Here is a 17815-nt window from a genome sequence, read left to right on the forward strand (position 1 = left end):
ACCCTCAGTCTGACACACCCAGTTATACAAATCCATCCCACAGTTAAGTGCATAATAAAAATGTGCGTGGTCCCATGTTGCTGTCATTACATACACTGTGAAGCTATGTTTGGAACAAATGTGAAGCTCACAATGGAGTGGGTTTTTTTTTATTAGTTTACACACTGAATAAATTATGCACAATTATATCTTTTTCTTGGTTACACCGAGCCGTTTCCACTAAATGAAAAGTGTAAGCATATAATTATGTATGTTAGATAAATCACAGTGCATATTGCTTCAGAAAAAAAAAGAGTACAACTACATGGTTGAAGTTAACTGAGACAAAACCTCTTTCTGTACCATTCACATACACACACACACACTCTCTCTCTCTCTTTCTTACACATCACTAATTATGCTTCAAAAGTCTCTATTCTATCATACGCACAAATACTACCACTCTATGCAAGTTTTCTCTGTCTCACTTTCTCCCCTCCTTGCCACAGAAACACGACCACCACCATCATGGAAGGGTTCTGTTGCTGACCACAATCTTCCAACACTTCCCATCTTCATCATACAGAAACAGTACACAGTGTTTAACCCTTTCACCGCCAAGCTCGCATTTATGCACAGGCGTGGTAGAGGACCTATGTCACTGAAAGGTGACCATTCATTGGTCTGTTATCCATGAACCTTCTGCTCTTAATGTTCGGTGGTAGGATAGGCCATATTTTCTCTACATCGCAGGGGGAATCCCCAGCTATTCTTAGCCACTATCTTTTCGGTGTTTGTACCACAAGGGAATTTTGTACTCTCAAAAGACTGGCGGTGAAAGGGTTAAAACATACACCAGCACGCATGTCTTTACAATATCACACAGCCTTTGATCAAACCGTGTACAACAACGAAAAGTGAAAACGGGACCTCACAACAACCGGTATCAAAACCAAAAACTGCTTTCATCTGCAAAGTCTCCAATACTTCACTGTGCAAGCTTTCAGTCCTGGAGATTATGCAAGGAAAACCACCATGCCGATAAAGGAATGGGATCATACCACCTTCACACCATCTACAGAGCAGCACTTCACGTGACACAAGGTGAAGAATCTGGCCTCCAGGTCAAGATACCCAACAGCCTCGGTTGTCTGAAGAAAGCGTTGTTGAGGACAATAAAAGCTTGCACAGTTCAAAATCAAGAAGTTTTCAGGTAAAAAAGGAAATTTTCTATCTAAAATTACGTTTAAATAACATACTTACTGTGACCCAACTAGTGCAGACTCCGGCAGGGGTCTGACATTCCTGTCCTGCGCAAACTACTACCCGCCTATGCGGAGAAAACGAAACTACGGCCGATATCCAAAACTACCCTTTGTGCTTCTGACAATGGGTTACAATCACAGCATACTGTGGCAACTTGTCACCTGAACTCTACAGGAGGTTGTCACCCTGAAGGTAAATTCCGTGTCAAGCATCACGTTATCATTATGCACTGCTGATGTATGTACCGCTGTTTGCACATGCGCATGTGCACGCATACACACACACACACACGCAAAAGGAGAGTTTTTTTTTTAACAGCAACACAATCTTCACCAACACAACAATACAGACACAAAGGCATCCTGATTTCATTGGCACCCAAAGCATGAAAGCAGTCTAACAGTGAGCAGGGGCAGGAGCAGCGGTGGGGGATGGGGGGTGGGGGATGGGGGGGACATGGCCTCACAGCAAACCAACCAGTAAAACAACACACACACGTGGGGGGGGAGTGGGGGGGATATGTCAACCAAGGCACAAAGCAATGTTCAGCATGAGGACTGTTTCATCCCCAGTTCCCCTTTCAAGGAGGTGTCATCAAAGCGTGCAGACTCTTCCATATACACTACACCCTACCTGCTTTGGAAAAAAAAAAAGAAGAAAAAAAAAAAAAGAGCAGATGCCTTGACTTCGATACAAAACTCAGACCTTGAAAATCCACCTCCCCCTATCCCTCCCCCCAAAAACGCAATCAACAACACAAAAAGCAGCTGCTGCCATTACAGGTTTTGCCACAGAAGCAGTTATTCACAGGAATGAGTTCTCTCTGTGATTTGTACACTGTGATACAATGTTGCCAGATGGACCAAAAAAAACCCCCAAAACCCCCTAAAACAAAAGAAGAACAGTATAGCAGGTTTACAGTGAGAGGTGCCGTCGTGACTGTGCTGTGAGTTCACACACGCTGAGCACCATGACATGTGTACCGGTACTCATCCACAACTGCCCAGTACACACTTTGGTGAATGTAACAGGGGACAGAGGGGAAGATCAGCTTTGTGGCACAACCGTTTTGCTGAAGCAGACGCACATCCATGGAGGGAAATACTGCAAACGGTACGTGCAGCTGAAAACCGGAGTAGGTAATGTTCCTGGCCTTGTCTAAAATCAAATATGTGGCTAGCTTACGTCGGAGCACTAATGTTCAACACCTTTAACTAAAACAAAATCTGTGGCTAGCTTATGTCACAGCACGAATGTCCATTACCTTCAAGTTCAACTAAACTATAACCAGTGGCTTCAATACCAGCTGTGATGTCCTTCATCTCATTTAAATCAACTGTATATTGAATTAATGCTGTGTATTATTCTGATACTGTATTCTTTTTTTAGACTGTAAAGACTTTCAATGGTGAAGAATATATTGAAATGTCTTATCTCTGGCCTCAGTTTAGAACTGAATCTCTATATGGCCTGAATCTCACAGCTCTGATGTAAGACTATGAGTGGTAAATGGAGTGAGGCTGCATGTGTGTGTGTGTGTGCGTGTGCGTGTGCGTGTGCGTGTAAGCTTGAGTGTGTGTATGTGAGAGTGCACATGCGTGTGTGTTTGTATGTGTTTTCTTCAGTTTAACGTCTATTCACTGTAAGTGTTTTTAGACAGGTTTGTGTGTGTGTGTGTGTGTGTGTGTGTGTGTGTGTGTGTAGGTCACACAATGCAACATCCAGCATCCTATTCAACACATGCACGTTACCATATTCCCTGCCCACCAATCAATCCTCAGGGAAAAAAAAATCTTCACCCCCACGCCCCGTCTTCCTCCTCCTCTCTGACACAGGCAGCAACCGTCAAACGCCAGGCCAGCAACTTACGTTTTCTTCACAATAACAACAAAACCCCTCAATCACAACAAATCACAGTATAATCACAGCAGCGTCCTAGCCGACAACACCAATCACAACACTTCGATCAGATTTTCTGGCAGAGACATGACGAATACAAAGCCGTAACTGATTATTGCTGAAGACAGATATAGCAAAGCAGGGTGACGTTTTACTCTCCTGGCTGATGGCAGTACCACACATTCTGATATGCCACATATGAAAGGAAGGCTTCGTACTGGAGGGGAGGGGTGGGGAGTGGGGGGTAGGGGGTTGGGAGGGGGGGGGATTAAGCAACAGGTCACATGCAGACACTTGTAAGGTTGACACACACCATGTGCAAATACACGTTCAACAACGCGTGTATGAACATATATTGTGTTTGAATATGTGCATGCACACCGACACACATACTTTGCACAGACACATACAGACACATCCATGCACTCAAACACACACACACACACACACAGAGCAAGGGGGAAAAAAAGGCGTTAAAAAATGTTGACATAATGGAACAAGTTCAATGATCAGGTAGCAAAAAACATAAAAAAGATTTATATATAATTTTTTTTTTACCATCACAATAAAATCCTAAAGGAAAAGTCATTCATTCCAGCAGGAATGTTGCTGTATCACACAGTGGTTTTCCTCCCACTTGCATCAGAAGATTATTGTTGATGAACACACATGTCTCACTGTCATCTGCTGCACTTCTCTAACTTACATGTTTTTAAAAAAAAAAAAGGAAAAAGAAAAGAAAGAAAAAAAAAAGAAGAAAGAATCAAAGGTGACCAGTCAGAAAACAACACAGTCTGAAGAACTTCACACCATGCACAAAACAACATGGGTAGAAATACTGTCCAGACTTCAATCTTTGAATGAAACCAGTATCTGCTTTATGCAACATGAGCTTGGATATGTAGGTGTGTGTGTGTGTGTGTGTGTGCGCGCGCGCGCTGTGAGTGTAAAACTGTTCCAAATTTCAAGACATGCAGAGCATTCTTTCCAGGATAACTCCCTCCAAAACCAAAAACACCAATAATTATCCGAGGTATACTTCCTAAACTGCTCCTCGCCTTTCAAATCAAATTCGGCTTCCCTTGAACTCTAACTGGAAACTGATTCAATAAACATCCATAGCAACCTCTGATGAAGTGAAGCTGTCAGTTTCAATCAAAGCTATGTCCCCTAGCACCATTGTTCCAGTGATCATCTGAAGCGTATCTTTACGAAAACACCCTCATATTCGACTTCACTTCGTTTCAATCATCTGCATCGGTTTTGTTTTATCCATTTTGTACAAAAGCTTGTAGGACTTGTACAACATAGAACGGCGCTCAGTTTCCAGCGTTTGGAAGCACTTGGTTGGTAGCACACAGCGAATCGTTCCCCAGGGTGTGAATACGCCTCAAGATCAAAATACTAACAACGGGCTTCAGTGGCTGAAATATCCCACGTTTCGTGCACCTGGGTTTAATAATGAATTTGGGTTGCATGTCTATGACTGGACACAAGCGTAACTCACTTTTGAAAGCACTTTCCTGCAATGCACACACACGACAGTGTGTGTGTGTGTGTGTGTGTGTGTGTGTGTGTGTGTGTGTGTGTGTGTGTGTGTGTGTGTGTGTGTGCTTGAAGTAAATATGTATCTATTCACACCCCCCTCACCTGTTACTAACACCACCAGCAGCCTTTCTCTAATCGGTATACACCGTTGATGGTACCTATGCTACCTGGTCCGACTAAACGACATGTAACATGATTCCCACAAAGCTCCATTCTTTTTCCAGACCAGACTGAAAACTTTCCGGACCAAAAAACCCAAACCAAACTGAATAAAACAAAAATCCGCCTGCTACGCCACTGAGGAAAGAGAGAGACCATCGGATCTCCCGGTCTTGAGGTTCAACTTTTCCTTCACATTTTGTTTGTTCGTTTGTTTGCTTTTTTTTGCCATGCATTCGGCTCTTTGTTCAATGGCAGGCCTACTGGCGAAGGCAGTTCCCTCACCTTCGAGAGCGGAGACACGTTTTCCCCAAACTTTTCCAGTCCTGGATAATGGTTCTCTCGATTTCTTGGGGACTTTCCAAGACTCTCCCCAAACTCTGATGTAGTTCTAAGTGACTCACCACTTGTGTTCTTAGCCTCCTTTTCAGACTGTTTTCTTCTGAAAATATATCCATGTTTAACGCCTTAAAAATAATGGAAAAAAAAGACCCCCCTACCCCCCTAAAAAAAAGAAAAAAAGACTAAGAAACTTTACAAATATACGTTATAATGAAATGCGTTTCACACTTTCATGTGCACGTGTGTGTCCATGTGTGTGTGTGTGTGTGCATCCGTGTGTGTGTCCGTGTGTGTGTGTGTGCATCCGTGTGTGTGTCCGTGTGTGTGTGTGTGTCTGTGTGTCCGTGTGTGTGTGTGTGTGTGTGTGTGTGTGTGTGTGTGTGTGTGTGTGTGTGTGTGTGTGTGTGTGAGCAACTCTTAACTTGTAAGTTAACGTTCAGACAAACAGCAGCTTGTGAAAAAGACTACACACACACACACACACACACACACACACACACACACACTCACACACACACTGTAAAAACACAAAAGAGTTCTCCAATTCATACTGCATTCAGTAAAAACAAGGAATGCCCCATTACAGTTCACACCACACACCCAGCCCTCCTCTCCACCCCCCCACTCCTTCCCATCCACCACACTGCTAAAGTAAAAAAAAAAAAAACACTCTCAAAATGCAAATCCACAAAATAATGTCCAGTAAGTCCAGTTTCAGTTTCATACAGGTCATGTCAATGAACTGATGCTTTAACTACACATCTGCTGAAAAAAAAAAAGAAAAGAGAGAGAGAAAAAAAAAAAAAAAAAAAAAAGGGGGGGAGGGGCAGTTGCCTGATCTTCACAAAAACCCAATAGTAAATCAGGCTTGAGATGTTAAAGCTTGACACAACTGGAAACAAACAAACAAAACAAAACAAAAAAAAATCTTCATAATGCAAAGGGAACAGTTTCATTCGTGCTTTGACACAATCCAAAAACCCTGTCCCTCCCACCCACCCCCCACCCCCCCCACCAACCTTTTTTTTTCTCTTTGCAGAACAGAACAGAAACAGAAACCTTTTTTTTTTTCCAAACAACACTAAATATCCACAAAGCAGATTAAGAAAATCAGTGTCCCCTGGTGGCAGCTTGAACATTATATTCAAAAAGAATTCTTTTCACATTAAAAGGTATAAAATTTTTTTTTTTTCAATGACACCGTAAATCTAAAAAAAAAAAACCAAACAAAACAAAACAAAAAAAAAAACTCGCCAAAAACCAACACTGGCACATTCCATACTTTCCTGAAGTCTGATGAATCCAGATGCCATTCATTGACAAAAAAAAAAAAAAAAAAAAAAAAGATTAAATTTTTTTTTTTTTTTTTTTTTAAAGTATGGCACTAAGACTGTGCTGTGGAGACAAGATGCTGGTTAGGGAGTTGGGGAGGGTGGGGGGGAAAGAGAGAGAGAGAGAGAGAGAGAGAGAGAGGGGGGAGGAGGGCGAGAGGGGAGGAGGAGGAGGAGGAGGAAAGGGAGTGGGAAGGTCACCGGTGGTGCGTCAGCTCGCCGTAGCAGTTGTCGCAGACCCTGACCGGCTTCTTGGAGGCGGCCACCTGGGCCTGCTTGGCCGAGCACTCGTTGCAGAAGATGTGGCCGCAGTTCCGACAGTGGTGCTGTAACACGCAGAGATAGTGGGTGCTATCGATACACAGCGGTGGTGTAAAACACAGACAGTGGTGCTGTAAAACACAGACAGTGGTGCTGTAAAACACAGACAGTGGTGGTGTAAAACACAGACAGTGGTGGTGTAAAACACAGACAGTGGTGCTGTAAAACACAGACAGTGGTGCTGTAAAACACAGACAGTGGTGCTGTAAAACACACAGGCAGTGGTGCTGTAAAACACACAGACAGTGGTGCTGTAAAACACAGACAGTGGTGCTGTAAAACACACAGACAGTGGTGGTGTAACACACAGACAGTGGTGGTGTAAAACACAGACAGTGGTGGTGTAAAACACACAGACAGTGGTGCTGTAACACACAGACAGTGGTGCTGTAAAACACAAAGATAGTGGTGCTGTAAAACACAGACAGTGGTGCTGTAAAACACAGACAGTGGTGCTGTAAAACACAAAGATAGTGGTGCTGTAAAACACAAAGATAGTGGTGCTGTAAAACACAAAGATAGTGGTGCTGTAAAACACAGACAGTGGTGCTGTAAAACACAGACAGTGGTGCTGTAAAACACAAAGATAGTGGTGCTGTAAAACACAAAGATAGTGGTGCTGTAAAACACAGACAGTGGTGCTGTAAAACACAAAGATAGTGGTGCTGTAAAACACAGACAGTGGTGGTGTAAAACACAGACAGTGGTGGTGTAAAACACAGACAGTGGTGCTGTAAAACACACAGACAGTGGTGCTGTAAAACACACAGACAGTAGTGGTGCTATCAATACACAGCGGTGGTGTAAAACACAGACAGTGGTGGTGTAAAACACAGACAGTGGTGCTGTAAAACACACAGGCAGTGGGTGCTTCAGATACACAGTGGTGGTGTAAAAACACAGACAAAAGTATTACAAATACACAGACAGTGGTGTCATAAATACACAATGGTGCTATAAATACACAGAGTGATGCTATAAATACACAGTGATACTATAAATACACAGTGGTGCTATAAATACACAGAGTGATACTATAAATACACATTGGCGCTATAAATACAAAGAGTGATGCTATAAATACACAGAGTAGTGCTGTAAATACACAGAGCGATGCTATAAATACACAGTGATACTATAAATACACATTGGCGCTATAAATACAAAGAGTGATGCTATAAATACACAGAGCAATGCTATAAATACACAGAGTAGTGCTGTAAATACACAGAGCGATGCTATAAATACACAGAGTAGTGCTGTAAATACACAGAGCGATGCTATAAATACACAGAGTAGTGCTGTAAATACACAGAGCGATGCTATAAATACACAGAGTAGTGCTGTAAATACACAGAGCGATGCTATAAATACACAGAGTAGTGCTGTAAATACACAGAGCGATGCTATAAATACACAGAGTAGTGCTGTAAATACACAGAGCGATGCTATAAATACACAGAGTAGTGCTGTAAATACACAGAGCGATGCTATAAATACACAGAGTAGTGCTGTAAATACACAGAGCGATGCTATAAATACACAGAGTAGTGCTGTAAATACACAGAGCGATGCTATAAATACACAGAGTAGTGCTGTAAATACACAGAGCGATGCTATAAATACACAGAGTAGTGCTGTAAATACACAGAGCGATGCTATAAATACACAGAGTAGTGCTGTAAATACACAGAACGATGCTATAAATACACATTGCTCCACACTTAAAGTCAATACACCAGTACAGTGAAGTGATGGCCTAGAGGTAACGTGTCCGCCTAGGAAGTGAGAGAATCTGAGCGTGCTGGCTCGAATCACAGCTCAGCCGCCGATATTTTCTCCCCCTCCATTAGACCTTGAGTGGTGGTCTGGACGCTAGTCATTCGGATGAGATGATAAACCGAGATCCCGTGTGCAGCATGCACTTAGCGCACGTAAAAGAACCCATGGCAACAAAAGGGTTGTTCCTGGCAAAATTCTGTAGAAAAATCCTCTTCGATAGGAAAAACAAATAAAAACTGCATGCAGGAAAAAATACAAAAAAAAAAAGGGTGGCAATGTAGTGTAGCGACGCCCTCTCCCTGGGGAGAGCAGCCCGAATTTCACACAGAGAAATCTGCTGTGATAAAAAAACAAGAAACATCTAAACTTGTATGCAAAGATTCATCACGCTCTCATACTCACAAACATGGACATGAATGCATGTCATATTACGGATACACAGACACTGACACAAACATGCACACACACACTTTCACTATACAATCACAAACAAAAGAACACACACACACAAACACTGCGCACACACACACACACACAAACACCAACACTCTCGTACACACTTACAAAACTTCCAGACTTCAAAGGTTACTCTCGTACACACTTACAAAACTTCCAGACTTCAAAGGTTATTTTCATCTTAAAAAAAACAAAACAACCCCCCCCCCAAAAAAAAACAACAACCAGGAGTTATTTCACTTCATGAGATAATAAAGCTATTCTCATGTCATCTTGTCTATCTCCCACCACAGAAAGAGAGGAGTCTGAACAGATGAATACCAACACCCCCCCCCCACTCCCCCTCCCCCCCCCCCCCCTGCTATCAGTGTCCTTCGCTCCGTCTTGATTGCCTGCCACAAACCTCCACCCTCCCAACCCCTCTCCCCCCCTCCCAACCCCTCTCCCCCCCCCACCCCCTCCCCCCAGAGTGAGAGAACAGCCCTGACCTTTCTGACGGTGACGGTGAACCCCTTGTGACATGCCTCACACTCTGTTACTTCGTCGTCTGATGCCCACTTCCTCGTCTTCACCTTGGTCGTCGTGATCTGTCTCACACACACATACTTTACACTTATTTATTATTATGCTCACAGGCACAGAGATTCATATACATATACCTACATGCGTGCACACACACAAAATCACACAGATATATGCACATACACACACGTGCGCGCACACACACACACACCACACTCATAAAAAAATTATCAAAATTAAAACACACACACACCACAAAAATGCACACTCGCAAACACATTACACACATTTAGATATACACACATACATACAGATGTGTATATATATATATATATATATATAAATATATATATATATATATACATACAGATGTGTATATATATATATATATATATATACACACACACACACACACACACACACACACACACAGAGATTAATATGCAAACAAATACGTGTACGCACACACTATCATCATGCATGTATGTACACATACACAAATGTGTGCACACATGCCGCTCACACAAACACAACACTCACATGCACTCTAGTGAACTTGTGTACACACACACCACAGACATGCATACTCACACATACCACTGAACAGGCTCTCACCTTGAGATGACTGGTTCTCACCTTAACGTGACTGGTACTCACCTGTACTGAACTGGACTGGCTCTCACCTGTAACGACTGGCTCTCACCTGTTGGAAGTGACAGGCTCTCACCTGTAGCAGCGACTATGACCTCACCTGTAATGACTGGTTCTCGCTGCCCAGTTCCTGCCAGTTGTAGAAGCGACTCGCTCTCTCTCACCTGTGGTGACTGGTTCTCGCCTGAAATGACTGTGATCTCTCATGTAGCAACTGGCTCTTGTCCTCACCTGTAGAAGTGACCGGTTCTCACCTGAGGCGACTGGTTCTTGTTCTCACCTGTAGAAGTGACCGGTTCTCACCTGAGGCGACTGGTTCTTGTCCTCACCTGTAGAAGTGACTGGTTCTCACCTGAGGCGACTGGTTCTTGTTCTCACCTGTAGAAGTGACTGGTTCTCACCTGAGGCGACTGGTTCTTGTTCTCACCTGTAGAAGTGACTGGTTCTCACCTGAGGCGACTGGTTCTTGTTCTCACCTGTAGAAGTGACCGGTTCTCACCTGAGGCGACTGGTTCTTGTTCTCACCCGTAGAAGCGACCAGTTTCTCACCTGTAGCGACCGGTTCTCACCTGAAATGATGTGATCTCACCTGTAGTGACCAGTTCTCACCTGAAATGATGTGATCTCACCTGTAGCGACCAGTTCTCACCTGAAATGACTGTGATCTCACCTGTAGTGACCAGTTCTCACCTGAAATGACTGTGATCTCACCTGTAGTAACCAGTTCTCACCTGAAATGACTGTGATCTCACCTGTAGTAACCAGTTCTCACCTGAAATGACTGTGATCTCACCTGTAGTGACCAGTTCTCACCTGAAATGACTGTGATCTCACCTGTAGTAACCAGTTCTCACCTGAAATGACTGTGATCTCACCTGTAGCGACTGTTTCTCACCTCAAAATGACTGTGATCTCACCTGTAGTGACCAGTTCTCACCTGAAATGACTGTGATCTCACCTGTAGCTACCGGTTCTCACCTGAAATGACTGTGATCTCACCTGTAGCGACCGGTTCTCACCTGAAATGATGTGGTCTCACCTGTAGCGACCGGTTCTCACCTGAAATGATGTGGTCTCACCTGTAGCGACTGGTTCTCACCTGAAATGACTGTGATCTAACCTGTAGCGACTGGTTCTCACCTGAAATGACTGTGATCTCACCTGTAGCGACCGGTTCTCACCTGAAATGACTGTGATCTCACCTGTAGCGACCGGTTCTCACCTGAAATGATGTGGTCTCACCTGTAGCGACCGGTTCTCACCTGAAATGATGTGGTCTCACCTGTAGCGACTGGTTCTCACCTGAAATGACTGTGATCTCACCTGTAGCGACTGGTTCTCACCTGAAATGACTGTGATCTCACCTGTAGTGACCAGTTCTCACCTGAAATGACTGTGATCTCACCTGTAGTGACCAGTTCTCACCTGAAATGATGTGGTCTCACCTGTAGTGACCAGTTCTCACCTGAAATGACTGTGATCTCACCTGTAGCGACTGTTTCTCACCTGAAATGACTGTGATCTCACCTGTAGTAACCAGTTCTCACCTGAAATGACTGTGATCTCACCTGTAGTGACCAGTTCTCACCTGAAATGACTGTGATCTCACCTGTAGTGACCAGTTCTCACCTGAAATGACTGTGATCTCACCTGTAGTAACCAGTTCTCACCTGAAATGACTGTGATCTCACCTGTAGCGACTGTTTCTCACCTGAAATGACTGTGATCTCACCTGTAGTGACCAGTTCTCACCTGAAATGACTGTGATCTCACCTGTAGCGACCGGTTCTCACCTGAAATGACTGTGATCTCACCTGTAGCGACCGGTTCTCACCTGAAATGATGTGGTCTCACCTGTAGCGACCGGTTCTCACCTGAAATGATGTGGTCTCACCTGTAGCGACTGGTTCTCACCTGAAATGACTGTGATCTAACCTGTAGCGACTGGTTCTCACCTGAAATGACTGTGATCTCACCTGTAGTGACCAGTTCTCACCTGAAATGACTGTGATCTCACCTGTAGCGACTGGTTCTCACCTGAAATGACTGTGATCTCACCTGTAGTGACTGGTTCTCACCTGAAATGACTGTGATCTCACCTGTAGCGACCGGTTCTCACCTGAAATGACTGTGATCTCACCTGTAGCAACCGGTTCTCACCTGAAATGATGTGGTCTCACCTGTAGCGACTGTTTCTCACCTGAAATGACTGTGATCTCACCTGTAGCCACTGGTTCTCACCTGAAATGACTGTGATCTCACCTGTAGCGACCAGTTCTCACCTGAAATGACTGTGATCTCACTTGTAGCGACCAGTTCTCACCTGAAATGACTGTGATCTCACCTGTAGCGACTGTTTCTCACCTGAAATGACAGTGATCTCACTTGTTGCCACTGGTTCTCACCTGAAATGACTGTGATCTCACCTGTAGCTACCGGTTCTCACCTGAAATGATGTGGTCTCACCTGTAGCGACCAGTTCTCACCTGAAATGACTGTGATCTCACTTGTCGCCACTGGTTCTCACCTGAAATGACTGTGATCTCACCTGCAGCAACTGGTTCTCACTTGAAATGACTGTGATCTCACCTGTAGCGACCAGTTCTCACCTGTAGCGACCAGTTCTCACATGCAGTGACCGGTTCTCACCTGTAGCGACCAGTTCGACCAGTTCTCACCAGCAGCGACCAGTTCTCACCTGTAGTGACCAGTTCTCAGTTCTCACCAGTTCTCACCTGTAGCGACCAGTTCTCACCAGTTCTCACCTGCAGCGACCAGTTCTCAGTTCTCACCAGTTCTCACCTGTAGCGACCAGTTCTCACCAGTTCTCACCTGTAGTGACCAGTTCTCAGTTCTCACCAGTTCTCACCTGTAGCGACCAGTTCTCACCAGTTCTCACCTGCAGCGACCAGCTCTCAACAGCAGCGACCAGTTCTCACCAGCAGCGACCAGTTCTCACCTGTAGCGACTGGTTCTCACGGCCCAGTTCCTGCAGGGCGGCCTGCGCGTCGTCCAGCTTGCGGCGGTGCTCGGTGACCTTGTCCCTCAGCTTCTCACACTCCCCTTCACTGGCGATGCACCGCTCCACCAACATGCGCCGCTCGTCGTTGCTGTTCTCCAGCTTCGCCTCCAGCTCTGCACAGTTTGCAGGCGTTCCAGTTTTCACTTCCTCGATTAGGCGTCACTGCGGGGTTTTTTTTGTTGTTGGTTGTTTTTTTTTTTTAATAATTATTATTTATTTATTTATATACGCTTATAGTTGACTTCATCAAGTTTTTGCGCCTTATACATATTATTATTAGTAGTAGTAGTTCTTTCTTTTAAAAAAAAGTATTTATCTATTATTTATTCACCCTTTTTTCTTTTTTTTAATATTTATTTTATTTAAAAAAAAAAAATTTTTCTCAAGGCCTGACTAAGCGTGTTGGGTTACGCTGCTGGTCAGGCATCTGCTTGGCAGATGTGGTGTAGCGTATATGGATTTGTCCGAACACAGTGATGCCTCCCTGAGCTACTGAAACTGCGTTCGGACGAATCTACCTGTACGCGCTACACCAACACCTATCTGCAAGGCAGATACCTGACCAAGCAGCGTAACCCAGTGCGCTTGGTCACACACTTGAGAAACTCACACACACACACACACACACAAACATACGCACAGACACATATGCACACACATAAAACACGCAGACACACCTCCTTTTACCATGTCTGCACGCCCCCACCCACAACCAATCCCAAATCCCTTCAAGAAACACCGTATGTATCCACAGCACCTTCACATCAGTACCCCCCCACCCCACACCCCCATTCCCTACCTCCACACCACTGACTGAACACAAACATACCATCCTTACACTCTTGTTCCCCCAGCCCCTCCCCCTCCTCTAGCGCCCTGCCTACAGCTGAACTCATCAATACCTCCTCCTCCTCCACCCCCCCAGTCCTTCCCCCCCCTCGCCCACACACAAAACCAAACTACCTGTGACTCACCCCACCCCTCCACACCACTGACTAAACCAGCTCCCCACCAACCCCCCCCCCCACCCCCCCAAGCCCCCCTATCCTCCATTCCTTACACACAAAGGCAAAGGCAAGAAGTTTATTATGGATTATGTTTCTCTTTTCATTGTGAAGAAGATATATGCAAGGTATGTTTGGTTTTTTTTTTTTTTTTTTTGGTTGTTGTTTGTTTGTTATTGTTTTTCTCCCTTTTTGAATTTTTTATTTTTATTGTGTGAGTACAAAGCAACATGAAGACTGGAAACAAACATCCTTTAGCAACTTTATCATGTGCAGAATGCAGGAAGAATAATCATGTGCGAAAAAAGGAAATTTTCTATCGAAAATTACGTTTAATTAACATACTTACCGTTACCCACTAGTGCAGACTCCGGAAGGGGTCTGACATTCCTGTCCTGTGCAAACTACTATCCGCCTATGTGTAGAAAATGAAAGAAGCTACGGCCGATAACCTCCCGGAAGTAGGTAACCTCCCCTTTGCCCCCCTGACTAGCGCCCTCTTTTTCCGGCAGCCATCATGACTCCTGTTCCTGTGCTCTTCATACGGCTAAGTTTTTTTTTTGTATTTTCTGTCTGTCTGTCGATTCTCTGGCGTTCTTGTTTTCTGTCAAATTATGCTGGAAGGGTTTGTTCCCCTGGAATGGAATTTCATAGGTGATTAGCGCTGGACGACCTGGGGGTAATCTTCGTTTTTTTTTCTTTCTTCCCCCCCAAGAAATCAATAATAATAAAAACAGTATTTATAAAGTGCTGAATCTTGTGCAGAGAAAAATCTAAGCGCTTTCACACCAGTCACTCACACGCATGCGTAACTCTAAAACTGAAGAAAACTGAATGGAATTCATTACACATACACCAAACTCTCCCTGCACCACCCCCATCCCCCCCACCATCCCTTCCCACACCCCTCCCCTCCCCGCTTCTGCCCCTTCCTTCCTTCCTCTATCCCAACACCCTCCCTTACACCTCCACCCACTCCCCCCCCCCAGACCCCTCCACCCCCAAACCTCCCGCGGCCACTCCACTGACCCAGCTTCTCCCCCTTGAGGTCGTCGACCTGCCGCGTGAGGTCGTCCACTTTCTGCAGGGTGGCGGTGAGGTCGCTGCGCACGGTGGTCAGGTTCTCGCTCAGCACCGACTGCTGCATCTCCCCCCGCGTCGCCTCCTCCTCCCTCTCCCGCTCCGCCTGCTCCCGCCGCTTCTCCTCCTCCGCCTGTGTGGGGGGTGTAGGGTGGGAGGGAGGGTGTCGGGGGGTGTGGAAGGGTGGGTGAGGGCAGAGAAGCAGGCGTTTATGTTTTACAGTAACAGGAACGATCATTTGTACATGGCATTTATATCTATGTGTTATGATAAATAGGAAGATTCATTGTACATGGCATTTATATTCTATCATTATTTATTATCATATTCATATATTCATCATTCAGTGTGATTCTTCCACAAGAAACACGTTGCTCATGGACACGCTAACAATCCCACACACAGACACACACACATGCTTTGATGTCATCCTTTTGTAGCTCAGTTGAGTATTTACGTGCAATGTAATTCTGTGTGATAACCCTGTGCTTCGATTGTGTGTGTGTGTGTGTGTGTGTGTGTGTGCGTGCGTGTGTGCGCTAAACTTTAACAGTCATTTTCTCTGGAAATACTTAGTCTGTTGACACCAAATCTGGTAAGAATAGGGACGAATGAGTTCCTTCCACACATTCGAATCACGACAATCCACTTCTGGGAAGGGCACAAAAAATCATAAATGATTTTGACAATCAGATGAATAGTTACGTTTTTACTGCTTATTCATAAACTGACAAACTTTTATCTGAATACTGAAACCCTGATTGATGCTTACAATGGCAGTTAACACTGTTGCAAATTCTCCCAAGTAATGGGATATCATTCTGAACATTCTACGGAAAATAATTTTTTTTTTTGAAAATAGACCTCACCCATCTAAAACATTACATTTTTTAGTATGACTCGGGACAAAGAAAAGCTATGAGTTTACACTCTGCGAGAAGGTTTTACAACTGTGTACATTCACCTCCCAAAGTGGTCATTTGTCAGTAAAACAGTGTCTTCCTTTTATCCGCATTCAAAATTCATCAGCATGCACATACACTGAGAGTTGTCCCTGGCAAAACCCTGCAGAAAAGGAAATTTTCTATCGAAAATTACGTTTAAATAACATACTTACCGTGACCCACAAGTGTAGACTCCGGCAGGGGTCTGACATTCCTGTCCTGTGCAAACTACTATCCGCCTATGCAGAGTAAACGAAAGTAGCTACGGCCGATAACCTCCCGGAAGTAGGTAACCTCCCCTTTGCCCCCCTGACTAGCACCCTCTTTTTCCGGCAGCCATCATGACTCCTGTTCCTGTGCTCTTATACGGTTAAGTTTTTTTTCGTAATTTATGTCTGTCTGTCGATTCTCTGGCATTCTTGTTTTTTTTGTCAAATTATGTCTCCAACCAGGTCACATAATTATATAGCTCGATTGGGCAATCGCGCTACAATTAAGGCGCGATCACAATCGATTCGCTGACACTCTGGGCCCTCTACTCCTGGCCCTGTCAACAACGCCAACCCGCCGCCTTCTCCACTTCCTCTGCTCCCTCCGGTCGACTCCAAAAATCCACTTTTAGAGTAAAATAAAAATATATCTGCAGACAGGAAAACAAAACAAAACAGGGCAGCGCTGCGTGGTGGTGAAGCGCTCTCCCCACGGAGAACAGCCTGAATTTCATACAGAGATATCTGCTGTGAAGAGTAATAATACAACAATACAATACAACACACCACACACTGCTCAGACAACAGACACCCACCAGTTTGTTCTGCAGTGTGGAGTTCTCGGCACGCAGCATCTCGGCCACACGCCCGCTGTCAGCCTGCAGCTGCTCCAGCTCCCCCCTCACCGTCTTCACCTCCTGCTCCGCCCCCTCCAGGGCATTCACCGCTGCCAGCTTCTGGCCAATCAGGATCTCCTTGGCTTCCTCCAGGTTGGCCACATCCTGCCCAAGGCATTTTTTGGGAACAGATGGAGTTACATGTCTTGTCTTGTCTTGTCTTGTCTCACTGCTTGGCTTTTTGGGGTGACGTTATCAAACATCAGCTGATTTTTAACAGACGATGTTGTTAAAAAAGCACAGCCCAACATAATGATAATTGTTAGCATTGTTGCTGTCACCATTTACATGAACATTATGACAGTGAAAAGAACACACACGCACACACACACACACACCAAACAACAACAACAAAACGATACCATTTCGAGCAGAAACAGTAGCAGTCCTACTACCCCACCTTACCAACCCCCACCCCTCCCCCCCAAAAAAAACACACACACACAAAACAAACATAAGAATTATATCAATACAATACATAATTGTGAAGTTTCTTTTCCTCTTTTTTTGTTGTTGTTGTTGTTGTCTTGATTCCATTTTTCTCCCATTTCTGTAACCAGACTAACACAGCTAGAGTGCCTTCTCACGGACCAATAACAATGACAACTGGTACTGACACAAGA

The 17815-nt window shown here is 44.6% G+C and overlaps 1 protein-coding gene across 3 annotated transcripts in view; it reads right to left on the bottom strand.

Moving 5' to 3' along the window:
- Positions 1-6694: 6694 nt before the first annotated feature.
- LOC143299678 (uncharacterized) overlaps positions 6695-17815 on the bottom strand; it is a 74538-nt gene continuing 63417 nt past the window's right edge. For all 3 annotated transcript variants that reach the window (XM_076613023.1, XM_076613022.1, XM_076613024.1), the window contains 5 exons: positions 17112-17297; positions 15312-15495; positions 13216-13391; positions 9572-9670; positions 6695-6850 (listed from right to left, as the gene is read on the bottom strand). In XM_076613023.1, the coding sequence (XP_076469138.1) occupies positions 6722-6850; positions 9572-9670; positions 13216-13391; positions 15312-15495; positions 17112-17297 (774 nt within the window). In that variant the 3' untranslated portion in view covers positions 6695-6721. The remainder of the gene's footprint in view (positions 6851-9571; positions 9671-13215; positions 13392-15311; positions 15496-17111; positions 17298-17815) is intronic.

Source organism: Babylonia areolata, chromosome 25, assembly GCF_041734735.1.
Source record: "Babylonia areolata isolate BAREFJ2019XMU chromosome 25, ASM4173473v1, whole genome shotgun sequence".
NCBI lineage: Eukaryota > Metazoa > Mollusca > Gastropoda > Neogastropoda > Buccinidae > Babylonia > Babylonia areolata.